This window comes from Herpailurus yagouaroundi, unplaced genomic scaffold, assembly GCF_014898765.1.
Source record: "Herpailurus yagouaroundi ecotype Mexico unplaced genomic scaffold, PumYag 77, whole genome shotgun sequence".
Taxonomy (NCBI): domain Eukaryota; kingdom Metazoa; phylum Chordata; class Mammalia; order Carnivora; family Felidae; genus Herpailurus; species Herpailurus yagouaroundi.
This window is the reverse complement of record NW_024412388.1, coordinates 7,684,905-7,702,933: the sequence shown is the minus strand read 5'-3', so window position 1 is coordinate 7,702,933 and position 18,029 is coordinate 7,684,905. Positions and strand designations below refer to the sequence as shown.

The following is an 18,029-nucleotide window of genomic DNA, read 5'->3' as shown; positions in this document are numbered from 1 at the left end:
GCTGGGGAGTCATCGCAGGAGGACGAGGAGGAGGAGCTGGAGCTGCCCGAGGAGGAGGCGGACGACGACGAGGACGACGACGAAGACGACGACGACGACGAGGAGGACGACGACGACGACGAGGACGACGACGAGGACCTGCGCACCGACTCGGAGGAGTCGCTGCCCGAGGCGGCGGCGGCGGCGGCGGCGGGGCCGGGGGCGCGGAGCCCAGAGCTGGCGGCCCCGGCGCCCGCCACAGCGTCGCCCTAGCCCGCCCGTCGGGGACGCCTCGCCCGCCCCCCTCCCGTGGTGGCCATTGTGATTCCTTTTGTAAGAGATGCTATTTATCTGTAACGCTGCCCCCCCCCCCCGCCCCCGCCAGAGCTACGCGATCGCACCCGGTGCCGGCGTGGGGAGGCGCTCCGGGCTCGGGGCGGCCCCGCCGGTGCTTCCGGACCCCGAGTCCGTCTCAGGACAGAGGCGGGGGCCTCCCTCTGGTGCTCCGGGGCCGCCCCCGCCCCGCCCGCGGCGCGCGGCCAGCGGCTGGAAGGACAGGCTGCGAGCGACCCTCCTCTGGCTGCACTTCGGGGATCTTCTTCAGGGAAACAGAAGGTGCTCTTGTCCGGGGTGGGACCGAGGAGCAGGGGCCCTGAGGGCGAGGCGGGCGCGCAGACACCCGGGCAACCGCCCCGCGCGCCCCTCCCCGCGGCCGGACCCCGGGCCCCGCGACCACGCCGGTGGGATTCCTCATTGCTCAGGACTGGGAAGGGCGCCGGGGGTCACCGCGACCCCCAGCCCTCACCCCCAGAGGCGGGCCCCACTAGCATCTGGCAGGGCCTCCCATTCACGCAGCTAAGACCCTCCCTCCTGGCCCCGGGGGGCGGGGGAGGGAGGGGCAGAGGCGCCAGCGCCGGCGACACTGCAGGGACCGCGGAGGAAACCTCACGGAATTGGCAGAGCAGGGGCGCTGGGCCCCGCCGCTGGGCCCTGCCCCGGTGTCTGCTCCCGAGGGCTGGGGCCTGGAAGAGGCGCGTCTCGGCCGCCCGGGGACTCCCAGGCCCCAGCCTCTGCCCACGGAGGGCTGAGGCTGTGTCCGCTTCCATACCTAAGAGCGGCAGGTGCTGGCGTGCTGTGCCCGGCAGGGGTCTCAGCCACCCACGTGGTGGGAACAGGAAGGATACCACTGTTTGGGGCTTTAATATTCAAAATGGGGAAAAAAATGCGAGAAAGTTGTACAGTATTTTTCCTGTAAAGGTTATTATTCTACATAGAACAAAAAGAAAAAAAAAAGGCAGGTGGGCCGCGAGAGCACAGGCCCGCCTCGGACCAGCCCTGAGGTTGGAGACCGAGTGCAATCGCTCACGTGGGATTTCGTTTCGCATTTATTTTAGAGGCCTTACCAGTTTGAGGCTGTCTGTCTTTACACTAGCACTGACGGGAGCTGCGTGATTCCAACTTTTAACTTGAATTTTGTAGAAACAAGAAAAAGGACTATTACTGTTGATACAAGTTTGTAGTTAACATTTGAGTTTTTCTCTATTGGTTATGCGTGTGGCTTTATAGGGCTTTTTTTTTTTTCCCTCAGTTTTTATTATTTTGTTTGGGATGCTTCTTTGCCAGTGCAACCCACCCAGACTTGGGTCCCTTTTCAAAACACCCCCACTTCCTGGAGAGGATGAGGCCACCAAGCCCAGTTTGGGGGGGTGGGCGCCTGGCTGGTACACACCAGGCCACGGGCTCTGAGGGCGACAGGGACCCAGCACAGGCGACCCAAGCTTCCCGTGTCTCCAGTCCCGGCCACCAGCCTGGCTCAGGTTGGACCCTGAGACTCTGTCGCAGGGAGAGAGCCAAGCCCAGCCTAGAGGAGGCCTGTCTCCCAGAACCTTCTCCCCACAGATCTCCAAGGGGAGCCCCACCTGATGGTGGGGAGGTGGGCACTGGTTTTCTTTTTTTTTCTTTTTGTCCTTGTGTGTGTGCGTGTGTGTGTGTGTGTGTGTGTGTGAGTGTGTGTGTGTGTGTGTGTGTGTGTGTGTGTGTGTCCTCTTGGCTGCCCACAGCCAGAGAGCCGGGATCATCTGCACTGGACAGAGGGAGCAGGGAGGGAGGAGTGGTCAGACGGAGCGTACCTGATTCAACAGGGAGCAAATCGTTTCCTAAAACGTGTCCCCTACCAGAGCCTCCTGAATTCTGTGGGCGCCTCGCGCTGCTGCTGACATTCGCCCAGGCTCTGTGCCCTACCACAGAGCTGCTGGGTGTGTGGAGGGAGTTTTGTAAAGGAAAAAAAACAAAAGCAAAAAACAAAACACAAAAACATTTTTCAATGTAGCAAAATTAAACAAAACAAGACAAAAACAAAAAAGACAAAAAAAAAGAAAAAAGAAAAAAGAAGATGCCGACAGTGGGAAGTCTAGCCTTTTGTAAACTCCATATTGCACACTAGGACTATAAGCCATTGCTAGCTCATTTTGAATTTTAATGTGTAATTTTTGTTTTATTTTCTTTCTGTGGGGAAAACAATGCTTGATCCACCAATGCTCTTTTTAATGTTTTATAACTATGTATGTGTATATATATAAATATAAAATAATATGTATGCACATATGTGTGTGTATATATCTATATGTATATACATATATAGATATATAGAGATATATAGAGAGGTTTTGAGACGAAAAATGCAGAACGTGAAAACCGAACTGAACAGCGTGTGCTCTGATTACTTGAATCTGGTCTCCTCGGCACCTGGTTATTAAGAACTGAATATTTTTCCACTTGAATTTAGTGCTATTAGAAATTTAATATATGTGTTTTATTTATTTGATTTTTTTTTTTTTTTGCATGACTGATGCAAGGTTTGACATTTTCACTCAATAAAAACTGGAAAAAAAAATCTATCAAGGTATCTTTTATTTTTAAAATCAGCCTCAAGTGGCTGGCAGTGACCGGGCCACGCAGGACGGCACAACCGTGGCCCGGCTTCATGTGCCAGGGCAGGGACGAGGGGAGGGAGTCGGTCACTCCCCAACCCTGGCAGGAAAGGGGCAGACCAGTTTGGCCCTGGGATGGGGCCGAGTTCCCCCAGGTTGCCGGGGACAGGCGGTGGGGCGCTCGGGTCCTGAGCTCCGGAAGGGTGGCTTCCTTCCCCGGCGCTGCCTGAAGCCCCCCGAGTGAGGCTCAGGGGCTGCCGGAGGGCAGAACTGACTGGCCTGGTAGCCCCAGGCCTCGGGCAAAGGCTCCCCCCCCCCCCCCCCCCCCCGGCCCCAGACCCCGGCCAGCCCCAGCCTCCCGCAGCCGGGGCTACCCCGGGCAGGCGCTTGGCAGGGTCATCCTTTGCCGCCTCCTTCGGCTCCTTCCTTCTTCCTGCAGGGACCTGCCTGGGCTGGGAACGGCGCGTACCCGGATCCGATCCGGATGCTGGCTCGGCTCCTGCCTGGAGCACGTGGGGGCAGAGCCAGAGGGGGCCGATTCCTAGGTCTGCAGCCACCAGCCCCAGGCCTGAGCTGCCGGCCCTGTGGCCCATCAGGGGGGGGGGGGGCCTCCCCCCCCCAGAAGCCTGGATGGCGCAAATACAGCCACCGGGCCTCGCCCAGAGCACAGGCCTCATGCCTCGTTCACCCTGACATTTCTAAATGGTGACCTGCTTTCCCATCAAACCTCATCACCTACACCACCTTGCCGGTCTTGCCCTGAGCTGACCTCCTCCCAGGTGGCCAAAGCATCCCAGGGCCCCGGGGCGGGGATGTGTGTGGGATCCAAGTTCTTCCACTTTGAGCAGCTCGCCGGGTGTCAGGCTGCTGTAATGAGCACACCCACCTCCCAGAGGAGGGAACCAGCGGGGTGGGAAGGTGAAGCCCTAAAGAGCCCCTCTCCCCTGGCTGGGCACCAGTGGGAGGAGGGGGGCGGGGGTGGGGGGGGTGGTTGCCCCCCCCCACCTGGGTCCACACCCTCCCAGCACCCTGCTCACTGTCGTTTCCACCACAAAAGCCTCATTCCCAACCCAGCCCCAGCACAGAAGGCCCTTTTCTTCTTTCTTCCTGGAACGCAGCCCACAGGCTATTTACATAAATATGTTTGTAACAGACGCGAAAATATATACTTTTTTCTGTCTTATTAAAATGTTCAAGTTGGAACTCGCCTATTGTTTGTGGCTATCTCGATTCTGTTAAATAAAACAGTGACTAATTTATGGGATAAAACACAAGTTCAACAAATTAAAACCATTATTGGAGCTTCACAGGCCCTGGTGGGCCAAGCGGCCCTCCCGTGGGGCCGGGGTGGGGGAGGCGCAGAGCCAAGCCCAGACCTCAGCTGGGTGAGTGGATGGCATGACCCCAGGGCTGCCTTTGGGTGCTGGGGCAGGGGCAGGGGCCCACCGAGGCTCTCAGGGACTCCCATCTTCAGCTGCCTCTCAGGGGCCTCCTGGGGTCCAGGGGAGGGAGGAGAGACTCAAGGCAGACCCCCTAAAAGGCCCCCTCCCTGGCTACCCCCAGGCCTTCGGGGCCCAGATGGATCTCAGCAGAGTCACACACGATGGACAGGAGGGAGGCCCAGCCTGGCCGAGGGCAGGGCCGGCTTCCAAACTGGACTCATGGACAAGGCAGGCCCCAGGGCCTCGAGAGACGAATCAGGAGGGCCTTGCGCCTGGCCCCAGGGACGGGGGATCCCTCCAAAGAGCCTCAGGGGGACAAGGACCTGTGACCCATCAGGACGCTGCACCAGGCCAGCTCACTGCCCTGAGTCCCGGGCACCGCCCCACAGGAGGGCAGAGAGGAGTGGCCACATCGGCCGCGATGAGACTGTGTCCCCGCCCCCAAGTGGGCGGTGAGGCTTGCAGCTGCAGGGGCACGCACCCCAGGGGCGCCGAGTGGGCCTGGGCCCCCACCGCACTCCCTGTGGCTTGTTGGACTCGGTAGGAAATGCAGTAAAACGTGTTTTCCTTCTTGGATTTAATTGGCTGTGGTGCTGTGATGCTCCTACACCCAAACTGGGGCAAATTCAAGAGTTTTGTAACCTCTTGGAAAGAGCCAGAACCAGCTGCACAGGCTCACGCTGAGCTCAGTGGCCTGCCCACCTCCCACAGACCTGGCCCGGCTTGGGTGCTACCAGCCGCTGAGTCATACATGGGAGTCGGGCCTCGGCACTCATGAGCGGCCGTGCCCCCTCCCGCCTGGACCCATGGCGACAGGCCAGCCCCCTCCCTAGGCCACGTGGCCAGCCCGCCCTGTCAACTTGGGCGGTGGCAGCTCGTGCACCAGCCTTCGTGAGGCGGCCCCGGCCCCACAGGCTGGCTTGGCCCGTGGCCAGGGCACAGCAGGTGGCAGGCGAAGAGGCGTCCGGGGAGCAAGGTGGACAGTCGGGCCCTTCAGACGGGCCGGAACCCTGAGGACCTTGTGGGACCGGGCCTGTGCCACCCTCGCAGGGAGGAGCCGCCCCACCCTCTCCGGCAGGCCAGACAGGAAGCAGCTCCCAGGAGGCCCGCAGCCAGCACGGGAGGCAGATGGTGATGAGCAGCCTGACCCAGCTGCTCCTGCGAGCCCCGTACCCTGTGCCCCTCAGAGGGTGACATATGGCTTCAGAAAGACCAAAGCTTTTTCCCCACCAAAGGATCCCCTCGGCCCCGGCCAGAGCCCTTCTCAGACCTGGGTGCTGCACCCTGGACCTAGAAGGCATCCGGGAAACTGCTAGTGCCTGGAAACGATTCTCCCAGGACTGCCGGGCTGGGGGTGCAGAGGGCTGGGCACCGGAGTTTCCAGGGTGTATTTAAAAACGTGGCCCTGTCACCATAAAGCAGATCCTTCCAAGACTTGTCAGGAACAAGGAAAGGCTTCAGGCATTCTCCTTATGAAATAGTAAAATCTTATCTCTTCTTCTAGAAGAGCATGAACTTGAATGTGCTCAGTAACTACTAAGGCTTGTTCGTCATTCAGGGGAAAGGCCCCTACAATGCTGGGGTGGGGAGTGGGGGATGGAAGCTGGGGGGGCACAAGGGGGCCACAGAGAGCACCCCCCAGCTAGGCCTTGCATGTCAACCTATGCCGGCTCTCCCCAGGAGGGGGCGGCTGTCCCAGGTCGGCGCCACACCCTGAAGGGGTCTACACTGTGGCTGCTCCCCCCACCCGCCCCAGTGGGAGTGGCTGATCCCAGGGTGCGAAACACCTGCGCAGGGCAAAGGAGCAGGGGCAAGACTGAGGTCTACTCCCCGGTGGGCATTTCCCCTAAGGCTGGAGCCACACCTGCAGGGTCTCACATGCACTTTCACACCTGCTGCCTGGACCCTCTTTTCTGGGTGGCTTGGCAGAAACCATCTTAAACAAACAGGCGAAGAAGCACTAAGAATTAAGTAAACTCCTGAGGTTCAGATCGTCAGTAAATGTCTCCTGCCTGCCCTTCCTCCTCTTTGGGTTCCAGGGCAGGGGTAGGGGCAGGGCTGGGGCAGGGACAGGGCCAGGGCCAGGCAGTCACCAGAGGAGAGGGAGGTTCCAGACCCAGACCCAAGAACCAACCTCAGTGCTCCTGGCCAAGCAAAGGGCAAGGGTGGGAGGAGAGCCTTCTAAGGAACCCTCTGCTCCCATTTGGTGTGAGCTCCCAAAGACACAGGATTCACTTGCAGTGAGACAAGCAAGTCACGGGACAGGGTGAAAGGAACTTCCCATCTCTATTAAAATAGAGGCGGGGTTGGGGGGGCTGTAAGTGCACCCACAAAACCAGACAGTAGAGGGGAGATCGTGTGCTCTCTGCTCCTCTCTATACTGACCGGAGTTTTAAAACATCTGAGATGTGCTTCCGCAATATGAAAAAGAAAAGAACGCTTAAAACTCAGCAGCCCCTTCCCTCCCCCAGGAAGCTCCCCTTCCCAGACCAGGGAGCGGGGTGGGGGTGGGGGGGCACGTCAGGGACATGGGAGTGCAGGAGGCTGGGCGGGCAGGTCGGGGAGCAGCCTCCCCGGCCTCTGCTCTGGGCTCTGCTCGGAGGACAGTACTGACACCAGGCCCCGCAGAGCCAGGGAGTCACAGGGGGCGGCGGGGGGGGACCCCGGGGCCAGGAGGGCCGTCCCGCAGCCTCCCAGCACTGGGGCCTGTTCTTTCCTAAATGACGCTTTACAAAACTACATTGTAATTGAGTTTAATAATCTTCCCCCTTCCAGAAAGGCCTGACGGGCGCTGCCTGCTGCTCACTTCTGCCCCATTCCAAATATTTTTACCTTATTTGGATGAAATGCATTATTTTTCTAATGAAAGGCTTTTTTTTTTCAAAGGGCTGTTTTCCCTCCGTCCAGCAGCTGCCTTTATTAGGCAGCACTCACGCCGTTTTGGGGAGGGGTTTTTCCTCCCTGAAATCTCGCCAGACTCTCTGTCCTCAAAAGCCGACACTGGAGCTCAGGACCCGCGGGGCAAAAGGCCTCCAGGCCTGGGTCTCCTTCCCCATCTCCCGCCCATGGGCCCCAGGGACCCGCCACGGACACCCCTCTGCCTCTGGCCGGGGATGGTGAAGCCTCAGGTAGTCCTGTCTGGATGGGGAGGTGGGGGGGGCACTGCCCGGACTCCCCTCCAGGGCACCCACCCTGATGGCTCCGGCCAGTGCCACCCCAGGCCACCTGCCCTCTGCTCTCCCCGTCCGGTGCCATTGCAGGAGGGACCAAGTTAGAGATGATGCCAAATGGTCACCAAGCTGAATGGGGAGAACCCCGAAGCACCCATTGAGGCCCTGGGGTTCCCATCCACTGTCAGAGGGCACGGAGCCCGGTCTCCGGCCACATCCCACGGATCCCACATCTGAGCCAAAGGCTCAGACCAGGCCCCCAACCCTCTGCTCATCTGTCTCTGGCCCATCGGCCTGGCTCCCTGACACCGGGAGCCCTGGCCCAGGGCGGGCTCGTCGCCCCCCAGCACGGAGTCCCTGAGGGTTCCGCTTGGCCCTAGGGAGCATGTAGTGGGAAAAGGGACCGCAGGGACGTCCTGGGAGGTTACGAACATCAAAGGTGATGCCCGAGCGGGCCGGAGGCCTGGGCGCTCAGGAAGTCGAGTCAGTGTCACCTGACACCCGCACGGCGCCCTGGGCCACAGGGCCAGGTCTGTGGCAGCGGGAAGGGGATTGGGCTCCCGGCCCCAAAGAGAGGCCTAGGCAGGAGAAGAACTGTTTCCTGAGACAAAACAGCACCTCGTTCCTTGGGGTGCCGGGCAGTGGCGCATGGCGGCCCACGGGGAGCGAGGCGCTCGCCCACAGGGCACACGCCAGGCTGCAGGGCTCCGCCTCCGCGGCCACTGTCCCTGCACTTGGTCCCTGCCTTGGATCCACTCAAGGCCCCCGGATGTGGCGGTGCCCTCTGTCCACACGCAGCACCAGAGTCTTGGGGGAGCAGAGGCTCCTCGGAAGGAGCGCTGCGTGTTTTTCTGGGTGCAGCTGAACGCCGTGTGAAGGTTAAAGGGAGACGGGGAGGGAGAGCGGGAGACGGGGGAGGAAGACGGAGCGAGACACACGCTCTCCTGGGAGCACATTCATCCATTTAAGGAAGGAGAGCTCATCACGCTCAACACCAGGTCTATATACAGTAACATGAGGTCCCTTCCCACATCAGGATGTCGCCCTTCCACACTCCGAGCCGAGGACCAAACCCTCCAGCCGTCGGGGAGCGGCTAACGAAACCTGCCTCAGGAAAGGGCCTGTCACCCATCGGGCCCACGGGAAGGGCTGCCCAGGCAACCCACCCAGCCCCCCTCCGGGCTCGGCGGCACAGCCCTGGGTGAGACCCACTCCCGGGCAGCGGATGCCGCGAGCAGACAGGGAGCCACAGGCAGGAATTAAATAGTGACAACTCGTATTTATTACAATTATATACAGTAGTATCTTATATTCTGAAACCTATACCTGATCACACAAATGAGCATGTGTTTCGGGGGCGGGGGGCAGACAGGGGGGCCCTGACGCCTGGCTCCTACGTGGGAGTGAGAACCACGTCTCGCCGTGGGGTTAGCTGAGTCACAATGCAGCGAGCGAGCGAGGACGGGAGAAGTGCAGAATGATTTCATTTGTCTGGAAGGACGACGGGCGCGGTGGGGCTTGGACGGCGCGTGGGGGCGCAGCCTCTGGACAAGAGCTGGCTGTGGGGCCCCGGGAGGCCCTTGCCGAGAGAGAGAAGAGCACAGGGCCGTGGCTTCTGGACACATGACGAGACGGCCCCCGGCCCCTTGTGAGGCTAGTGAAGGAGCCGCGGCAGGACGGGAGGGCGGCAGGTCAGCAGATACCACATCAACGCGGCTCTTCCTCCGCGGAGGACCGGGAGCCAGGTAATTAAACTACCTCTTGTCATGCACGGTGTTAGGTTAGCTAAGATGCTCAGCAGACACGCCCCGGACAAGACCTCCGTCTGGGAGACAGGGCTGAGGTGGGCCCGGGCCCGGAAAATTTGCGCCCTCAGCCGGACGTGAGAACAAGGTCGAGGCCCGGCTGGCCGGGGCCGAGCGGAGGAAGCGGCAGGCTGGGGCTGGCGTTCAGGACAGAGAGGCCGGCTGCACGGAGACTTGTCCCCGCGCACAGAGCTCGGGGCCCCACGGAGGCGGGAGGCTGCGACAGCTCGGCCCCGCCTGCACAAGGCGGCCCTCCCGGAGCTGGAGGAGGAGGAAGAACCCGGCCAGGCGGCCCAGCGGAGGCCGGCTGCCCTCGGGGCCTAGTCCCGCTCGTTCTCATTGCTGGCACCCTCGGGCCGTCGCAGCTTTTCCACCTGCTCGTTGATCTGGCCGTCCCCACCCCGGCGGTCCTCCCTCTGCACCCCCAGGCAGTCTTCCTCGTCCACGTGGCTCACGTCCTCATCCTCCTCCTCCTCGTCCTCCCTCTTCTCCTCCTCGCCCTGCACCTCCATTCTCACCTGGCCCTTGACGTCCACCACCCCCTGGCCCTCCTCCTGGGGGCCCAGCAGGTGGTAGGTGGCCGTGGAGCCCTCGGGGCTGTGGCCCTCCTTCACGGGCGAGGATGATGTGGACTCGTTGCTGACGGGCGAGATGTCACTGCTGCTGTGATGGGTGGCAGCAGCGGGGCTGGAGGGGGACGGGGACTTGACCGGGATCTGCCAGGACGGGATCTTCGGGGCCGAGGGGGACGGTGGGAACTGCCTCCTGACAGAGGGAGAGAAGAAGCAGGGTTGGTTCCAGTACCCTGGGGCCCTCGCTCGGCAGAGCCACACACGTCCCCCGGCCAACGCACTCCCCCAGGGCCGCTGAGCAGGGGGCAGGATGCACTGGGTCGCCCACCTCCCACCCTGCCACCCAGAAAAAAGGCCTCTTGGCTGGTTGGACGTTGGAGCAGAAGTGGAAGCCAGAAGTGCCCTCAGAGCACCCTGCCTCACTCAGGGTGCCTCCCGGGCCCTCCCTGCCTGGACCAGGCCTGCCTTTCTTGGCAGGTACTGGACAGCTGGCCCCAGGGGCTGCCACAACTGAAGCCCACTCCCTCCCAGTCCTTAGCCCCTAGGAGAGGGGGCTGGGGGTGGAAGGGCCAGCAGGGAACTGAGGCTGAGCCAGGGAATTGGGGACCCAAGCCACGTGGCCTCGACTCCGTCTACCTTATCTCCAACCTGGGCAGAAGTGGGAAGGGCTGGCCGCTGGCTATGGGCTCAGAGACCTCACAACCAGAAGGGTAACGCCAGTGCCCTGGGCCAGCCCGGACCTAAGCCGAAGCCGATTGCACGAGGGACCCGGGAGGTCAGGTCCGCTTGGCAATGGCTCGAGGGCAGGCAGGCCCATCTCTGCCTGAGCCGAGAGGACAAAGGCTTAGGACAATGGCCGCTCCCTCCTGGGCTGCCCACGGTCCACCAGCGCTGGTCTCAGGACAGCTCCCCCCGCTGCCCCGACCCCACTGCATGGCGTGCGTACAGCAAAGGCAGCGTGGATGCTAACAGAAATGCAGTTTGTGGTTTCCTTGCCTCCAAAGTTTCCAAACTCCCTGCTCTCTGTCCCCCTGACCTCAAAGGCTCTTGTCTCCTAGGTTCAGAAACACAAAAGATTTCTCCTAATGACAACCCTCTAGTCGCCAAGCTCGGTCACACCTCTCTTAGGGCCATGTTCTTTTCTCCCAAGAGGGCTTACAAGAAGGTGGCTTAGAGAAATGGGTCCCCTGGTTGGGGCCACAAGACCCCTGCAGCCCCCGATCCTTGACCCCGAGTGATCGAACCTTTGGACCACCTCACAGAGCCCCTACTAAACCCCAGAGAAGTAAGAAGCCAGGCAAGGCCGACCCCAAGTGCCCTGCGGGCCAGGTGGCCAACCATCCCAGTATCCACCTCGGGACTGAGTGGCTCCTGGGGCACAGGGCTTGCGGATTTAAAGCCAGCACAGGTTGGTCACCCCTCCACTCAGGGCTGCACTGGTGACACGGCCTCCACTGTCGGGGCTCATGGCAGGTGCTGTCACTGCAGGACAGGAGGAGACCAAAGAAGCTAGGGGCGGGATGGCAGGCACTGCTTCTGTCCCCTGCCCTGAATCGGAGAATCCTTCCAACTGAGGACTCCCTGGCCTTCTGCGAGGAACTTCTCTGGGACCACACTGTCCACTGAGAGGTCCTGTCAGGGCTCAGGAGGGAGGAGGAGGCGATGGCCCCTCCTGGAGGCCCTGTTTCAGGATGGGGATGTTCTCTTCAGCTCCAGGTCCCGTGTTTTGGCTGCAGCTGTCCCTGACCGGGTCTTGACAAGGCACCCCAGGATGTCCCCCTTGGAGTGTGTGGGGGGGGGTGCCTCTGGGGGAGGGAAAACAGAAGCTCCCAAGGTTCCCAAACTCAACCCCTGAGTCTCCCGGCTCAATCAGGGGCTGGACAGACAGGGGCCCCTCAGGGGGACTCGTCTCATCCCTTCCCGTGACAGCTGGACAGGCCCCAGGGGCTCCCACTTGGCGGCCCCAGGCTGGGGCAGAACCACAGCCCAACCCCCTCTCTCCTCCTACCGATTTAAAAGCAGCCCTTTCAAGGAGTTAATTTCCGACTTGAGTTCATTGATATTCTGGGACTCCAAGATCCAATTGGTAGATGTAGTGGCCTGAAAGTCAAAACACGGGAGAACAAGGATCAGAGCGGCACCCCCCCTCCCGCCCCGTGGGGCTCCGCCAGCCAGGGTGGCGGGAGGGGCCGCAGCATCAGCAGGATGCAGGGCGTGCTGTGTCCTGCGTGCCAGCTTGGAGACCGCTTGGGAAGGTTCTGCCACTGCCCATCCAGGGGTCTACCCTCCTGGGTCTTTCTGTTTAAATGACGGCACCCTAAAAACAAATACTGCCACCACTCTGTTCGGGTATCTGATGATATTAAGCAATTGTGACATGCATTTAGCCGTAGAGTAACGGTATTCTGGCTGTGCAAAATACGAGCAGCAAAAGAGCCCCTATCCTTCAAGAGATGCAAACAGGAAGTGTCCGCGATACGTGATGACCCACTGTCTGGCAGGGGCCGCAAAGCAAGCTGGGGGCACGAGCAGAGCCCGGCTGAGACACGCGCCCAGCTGTGCGACAGAAGCACACTGTCCGGGCTGCAGCCCTGTTTCCGTCACGGGTTTGGAACGTCCCATTAAAACCAACTAACAGAACAGGTGACTCCCATCTCCACACCAACTACACCAGCGAAGCCACCCTCCCTGCAGAGATCACCACACACAGGACTGGACTCGGGGGTGAGACCGGCAGCCACCACAACCCCACGGTACGGGCCTACCTCGTTTTACTGCGCTTCGCAGACCTGCGTTCTTACAGAGGGAAGGTCCGTGGCGACCCTGCATCGAGCAAGTCTGTTGGCGCCGGGTGCCCCGGAACCGTTTGCTTTGTGTCTCTGTGTCACGTTTCGGCAATTCTCACAGCGTTTCAAACTTTTTCATTATTATTGTATTCGTTGTGGGGATCTGTGATCAGCGAATAGGACTCTTGCTGAAAGTTCACATGACGATCAGCATTTTTTAGCAATAAGGTATTTTTAAATTTAAGGTAGGTACGTTTTCCTCGGCATAATGCTACTACATCCTTAATAAAGTATAGTGTAAACAGAACTTTCACGTGCACCGAGGAACCAAAAAAGTAACGTGACTCGCTTTCTTGCAATAATTGCTTCACTATGGTGGTCTGGAACCAGACCCGCAGTATCTCTGAGGCGTGCCTGTACTAGGGGGTCAGGGAGACCGCTGGGCACCCGCCTGGCCCGGCCCTCAGCTCCAATCTCAAGCAGGCCCGGAAGACAGGCTTCGCCTCGGAGCACCTTCCCGTGCTGCTGGGAGGCCTGCGTCTCCCTCCTCAGGGGGGTCGGGCCCCCAGGCCACACCCCACTAAGTGCAAAGCTACCACAGCATGCAGGCCACACAGTCCATCCACAGTCAGTGTTTGGGGATGACTCTGAAGGCTCAGCAGAGGGAAAGAAGCTGTTCTAGGACTTAACTCCGATTCTCTCCCCGAAGAGGGTCCACGGGAGAAAGGGAGAAAGGGACAAATGCCATCTTTCCATGCGTACCTTTCCCCTTTGATTTGACCATTTTCGAACTAAACTTCAGACAACCACAGCTTTCTTGGGCAAATCTTGTTGAGACAGACAGAGAAGAGGAAAGTCCAAACGGTGGCCCCCCAGATGGCAGTCGCCGGTGGCCAAGCGGCCTGTGAAGTGTTTATGGGCCAATTCCAGGCATGATGGGCCCAGGTGCGCGGGCCTGCATCCACCAGGCTGGACGCCACCTCCAGGTGGCTTTCAAGTGCACTGGTTAGTCGTGCAAGGCCCCGGCTTCCCTGACACCTCTACCGGGGCTGGCAGCGGGGAGGGGCCCTGGACGGTCCCACCAGCCTTCTGTGGGCTTCTAGCCTGGTGTGGGGGCCGCTCTGGGCCTGCTCAGGCGAGCGCTCCTTTCCAGGGAGAAGCCCCTCGGAGGGGCCGAGGTCTCGGCGGCGGGAGCGCACGCAACCACTGCAAACACCAGTCGCCCGCACACACATCCCCTCGGGGTCCTCGCTCCAGACCACCAGACAGCGCAGATCCAGGAGCCACTGTTCTAGCTTCTCTGAGACCTTGAAAGCCATAGCAGCCCATTAACAAGGGAGCAATTTCCACTCACCGGCCCACAAAGGACTCAAATTTCCAAACGCATATGGTGCCAGATGCCAGGATTTAGAAATAAAATCTGACATCTGGGGCTTTTTAGCCAGTCTCTTTAAAAAACAGTTGTAGAAAACTCCCAGCCTTCAGTTTTATGTAGGTTTTTTAATTACTTAACGCTCTTCTTTTTAATTTTTTACAGTGCTGCAGTAGGAGTTTGGAAGCCAGATATAAAAACTTACGTTACAGCTGAGAAAACACAGCTCTGAGTCTCTGGTTTATGGGGTAACCAAAGTCTTCCCTCTTTTGGGTTTCAACACAGCACCAGTGAGCCCCTCGGCAGGACAGGAGAGGATGAAGGCTGGGGGCGGGGGGCGGGACCAGCAGGGAGGCAAGCACAAGAAACTCGCAGAGGCAGCGCTCAACCACCGAGCACAATCCTGGGCCCCCTCCCCTCTTAAAATGCAACATGTGGTCTTAATCTTAATGCTTCAGGTCTGCAAACAGTTTTCCAATTTCCGGAATGGCTTCTGGCCATTGGCAGGCCACCGCTTCCAAAGATAATAGAGGAGAGTGGGGCGGGGGCCATAATACAGGCTTCCCGCTTGCTTTAAGGGCCGCTAGCCCACGGGGAGTGCGCACAGCAGCTAGAGGCGGCCGTGGGCGACCGCAGCATCTGCGGGGGAAGTGCAGGCAGCACCCCGTGTGTGGGGTACCAAGAAGGGGAAAGGGGATTCTTGGGGACCCCTCTTCACAGGAGGTACCCCCAGATTCCATCAGAAATAGAAAGATTCCGGTTTCACTTCGTTTTGCAAACGCAAAAGCTTTGAGTGCTGGCTCACATCTGGTTGTGCACCGGCTGGGGCTTCTCCTGGAAGAGCCACTCAGAGTAGGTTCCTCTACAGCACGGGCTGCGTGGAAGCAACCAGAAAGCAGCACAGGAACGGGGATGGACTGGGGAGGACAGTGGACATCCTGGAGCCACTGGACCACTGTCCCCTGGGCTCAGTCTAAGTGCCTCGGGAATGACCCTGTCATGCACCTACAGGCCTGGGCCAGAAGCTTGCAATCCCGGGAGCTGACAGCAGCTGGGCACTGTTCTAAGCATGTGCAGACAGTGAAGGGGTGCCATTACAGGTCCATCTTACAGATGAGGAAAGTAAGTCAGGGAGGTTAAGTAACTTGCCTGTGCTCACGCAGCTGGCATGCAGCAGAAGCAGATTTTGACCCAAGAGGTCTCATCCCAGGACCTGATATTGCCAAGACTACTCCAGACTTGGGAAGTAAGGCATGGAAACAGCCCTGGGCAATCCCAGCTGGCGCTCTGTTAGGGGCTCCCTGACTCCCCGAGACCTGGGTGTAGAGAATCTGCCCGTGGATGCAGGGTTTCGCCCAGGGCCCTGGCACACTCCCCCACTTCCCTGCTCCCTGGACTCGCTCTTGAAATGCTGTGACCTGTGGCCTAACGTGGCCTAAAGTGCCAGCGGAGACCACCCTGTGTCTACACCGGCCACCTCCAGAGCGTGGGCGAGAGCTGCCACAGGAGGGGCCGCAGGCAGAGAGCTGCCTCTCCTCCGTCCTGCGAGGAGCGGACACGGAGCAGGAGAGACGGGACGGTGGCCGCCTCCTTTCTCTGCGAGGACTGTGTGGGCCCCTGCTTGTGTATCCGGCATGAGAAAAACAAAGTCAGACCCCGTGGAGCGTTGTAAATGAGCAGAGCACCGAGCAGAGCAGACCTGGGCCCGAGCGGGTCAGGGACAAGTACCTTGGCTGCGGCCAGTTCGTGGGCGAGCTCCTGGACTTTCTGCTGCTGCTGAATCAGCAGCTCCTGGACGGAGGCTAAAGTCATCTGTAACTGAGTCACTGGGAGGAAAAAGCAGTCACATCGCTGTTAAATGATACACACAGATTCTTCCCTTCTCTGTCCACACACCTATAGCTGCCACATCTAATTTATCTGCAGTCATCCCCCACCCCACAATCCATATAATTTATCTGCACTCCGGGCAATCCACCTGCACTGTATCTAACCTCTAGGATTTCCACTCCATCTTTCTATTGTGCACTTGTCCGTGGTCAACAGTATATCCGTCCAAAACCTCTCCCCTCCAATTACATGTGCTTATGATTTGCTTGGCTCTTCCGACTTCGGTTGCGTCCGCGTCCCTCATCTCACGCCCCTCACCGTGCAGTTCTCGGATTCTCCAAAGCTGGGAGAAACGCATCTCAGACCCATATGATACCGGGCGCGGTTGAAGACCGCAAATCCCGCTTTCCTGACACTCCTTCCTGCCCTCCGTACCCAACCCGGAGGCTGCCGTAGCTCCCGGGGCCACGGTGGTACCAAACCGTGTCCCAGCCGTGGGCCCTGGGGTCAGCCTCCCAGGGCCAGATGCACCAGAGCGTTTCTGGGGTCTCTGCAAGTGCACCCCAGTGGGACAGACTCCTGCCTGGGACAGTGGCTCTCTCGCTTGCCTGAGTTTTTAGATTCAGAGCCTCCGTCTAGTAAACAAGTTTATAAAGAGGAAAAGCCGTCTCTGGTGCGACAGGTCCCAGCTAATCTGGGCCATCACTGGGGCACCGGGTAATGAACGCCAGCCCTGTGGAGTCGATGACAGAGGAGGTGGCTGGGGTCCCCGGAGCCGCAGTAATTACAGCCTCTCTTGACCCTGTGCTGGATTCTTAGAGGGAAGGGGGAAAAAAATCGCTGAAAACCCCCCTGAAAACCTCACAGAAGCAGAAATTAAAAATGAACTTTACAGCCCTTAGAAAGGCTGTCATTTTATTCCCCTTATTAATATTCTGAGGTTGGGAGCCTTTCCGTAAAAACATAATTAATTGAGGCCGCGCCGACAGTAAACAAGCAATTTCAAATTAAACCGAAATGACGGCGGCTTCATTTGCAAATGTGAACAGATTCTCAGAGCAGATAAATGAAGTCACCACATAAAGTGGAGGCGAGGGGGAGGGGCGGGGCGAGAAGGGGCTGCTCGGGAAGGCTTGGAGGGGCGACTTGATGGAGTCATTAATCTTTACCTGTCTGTGCCACGCTGCCACTCAGCTCCGAGAGACTTGCCCCCATCCTCTCCAGGTGCTTCCTGTCCTCTCGGCCACCCACGATGAGGGGGAGCAGGTATTTCTACAAGGAGCAGGGTGGGTGTGAGCAGTGGGTGCCAACTTGGGGTTATTCTCCAGCGGGCTCGCCAGTTCTGCCCACCAACTTTCTCTCTGTCACCTCTGGGTTTTGGAAACCCGACACCGACACAAACACCGTAAATGAGATGTTTGAAAGTTACGAGGCTGATTAAGATTCTTTCTGAATGAGGACAAGGACCCAGAAGTAGGGGCGAGGAAGGTCCATGTGGTCTCTTTTTGGTTCTTTCACTTAATTACCTCCGGGATGCTACATATATTTCAGTAACAAAAACTATTTAAAATTCTGCTTTAAAAGCTGTAAGATAAAGGGGCACCTGGGTGGCTCCATCAGGTAAGTCCTCGGTTTTGGCTCAGGTCACCATCTCACAGTTTGTGGGATCGAGCCCTGCATCCAGCTCCATGCTGACCAGGTGGAGACTGCTTGGGATTCTCTGTCTCCCTCTCTCTCTGCCCCTCCCCTGCTCGTGCACATGCTCTCTCTCAAATAAACTTAAAAAAAAAAAAAAAAAAGTTGTAAGATAAAAATGTAGAAGGTGATAGAAGAAAGAGATCCCACTGATGGCCTCCAGGCAGTGGAAGGGAAGCTTTCTTCTCCGAACCTCTAAACACTTTGAACCTTGTGAATGAATTATCCATTCAGAGAAAAATGAGTCAAATAAACAAAAAATAATTTGAGAAACTAGATGAAAATCCACAACAGACTTCTGGGCCTTTGGTCCTTTTACTAGAGAATAATAGATGGTATTCCAAGGCCATCGAACGAGGTCCCACCTCAAGTTTGTTGTTGTTTTTTAAACTAAGCCTTGATGTTTCCGATTCTATGTCTCCCTCTCTCTCTGCCCCTCCCCCGTTCA

General features: G+C 58.7%; 2 protein-coding genes across 4 annotated transcripts in view; one reads left to right on the top strand and one right to left on the bottom strand.

Moving 5' to 3' along the window:
* Positions 1-2,876, top strand: part of CASZ1 (castor zinc finger 1) — a 62,668-nt gene extending 59,792 nt beyond the window's left edge. Inside the window, exon 20 of the mRNA XM_040471513.1 lies at positions 19-2,876. Within this exon, the coding sequence (XP_040327447.1) occupies positions 19-252 (234 nt within the window). The 3' untranslated portion in view covers positions 253-2,876. The remainder of the gene's footprint in view (positions 1-18) is intronic.
* Positions 2,877-8,780: 5,904 nt separating this feature from the next.
* PEX14 (peroxisomal biogenesis factor 14) overlaps positions 8,781-18,029 on the bottom strand; it is a 143,959-nt gene continuing 134,710 nt past the window's right edge. For 2 of the 3 annotated variants that reach the window (XM_040461052.1, XM_040461042.1), the window contains 4 exons: positions 17,056-17,158; positions 15,785-15,882; positions 11,907-11,998; positions 8,781-10,091 (listed from right to left, as the gene is read on the bottom strand). In XM_040461052.1, the coding sequence (XP_040316986.1) occupies positions 9,647-10,091; positions 11,907-11,998; positions 15,785-15,882; positions 17,056-17,158 (738 nt within the window). In that variant the 3' untranslated portion in view covers positions 8,781-9,646. The remainder of the gene's footprint in view (positions 10,092-11,906; positions 11,999-15,784; positions 15,883-17,055; positions 17,159-18,029) is intronic. The other variant, XM_040461055.1, reaches the window with a different exon arrangement.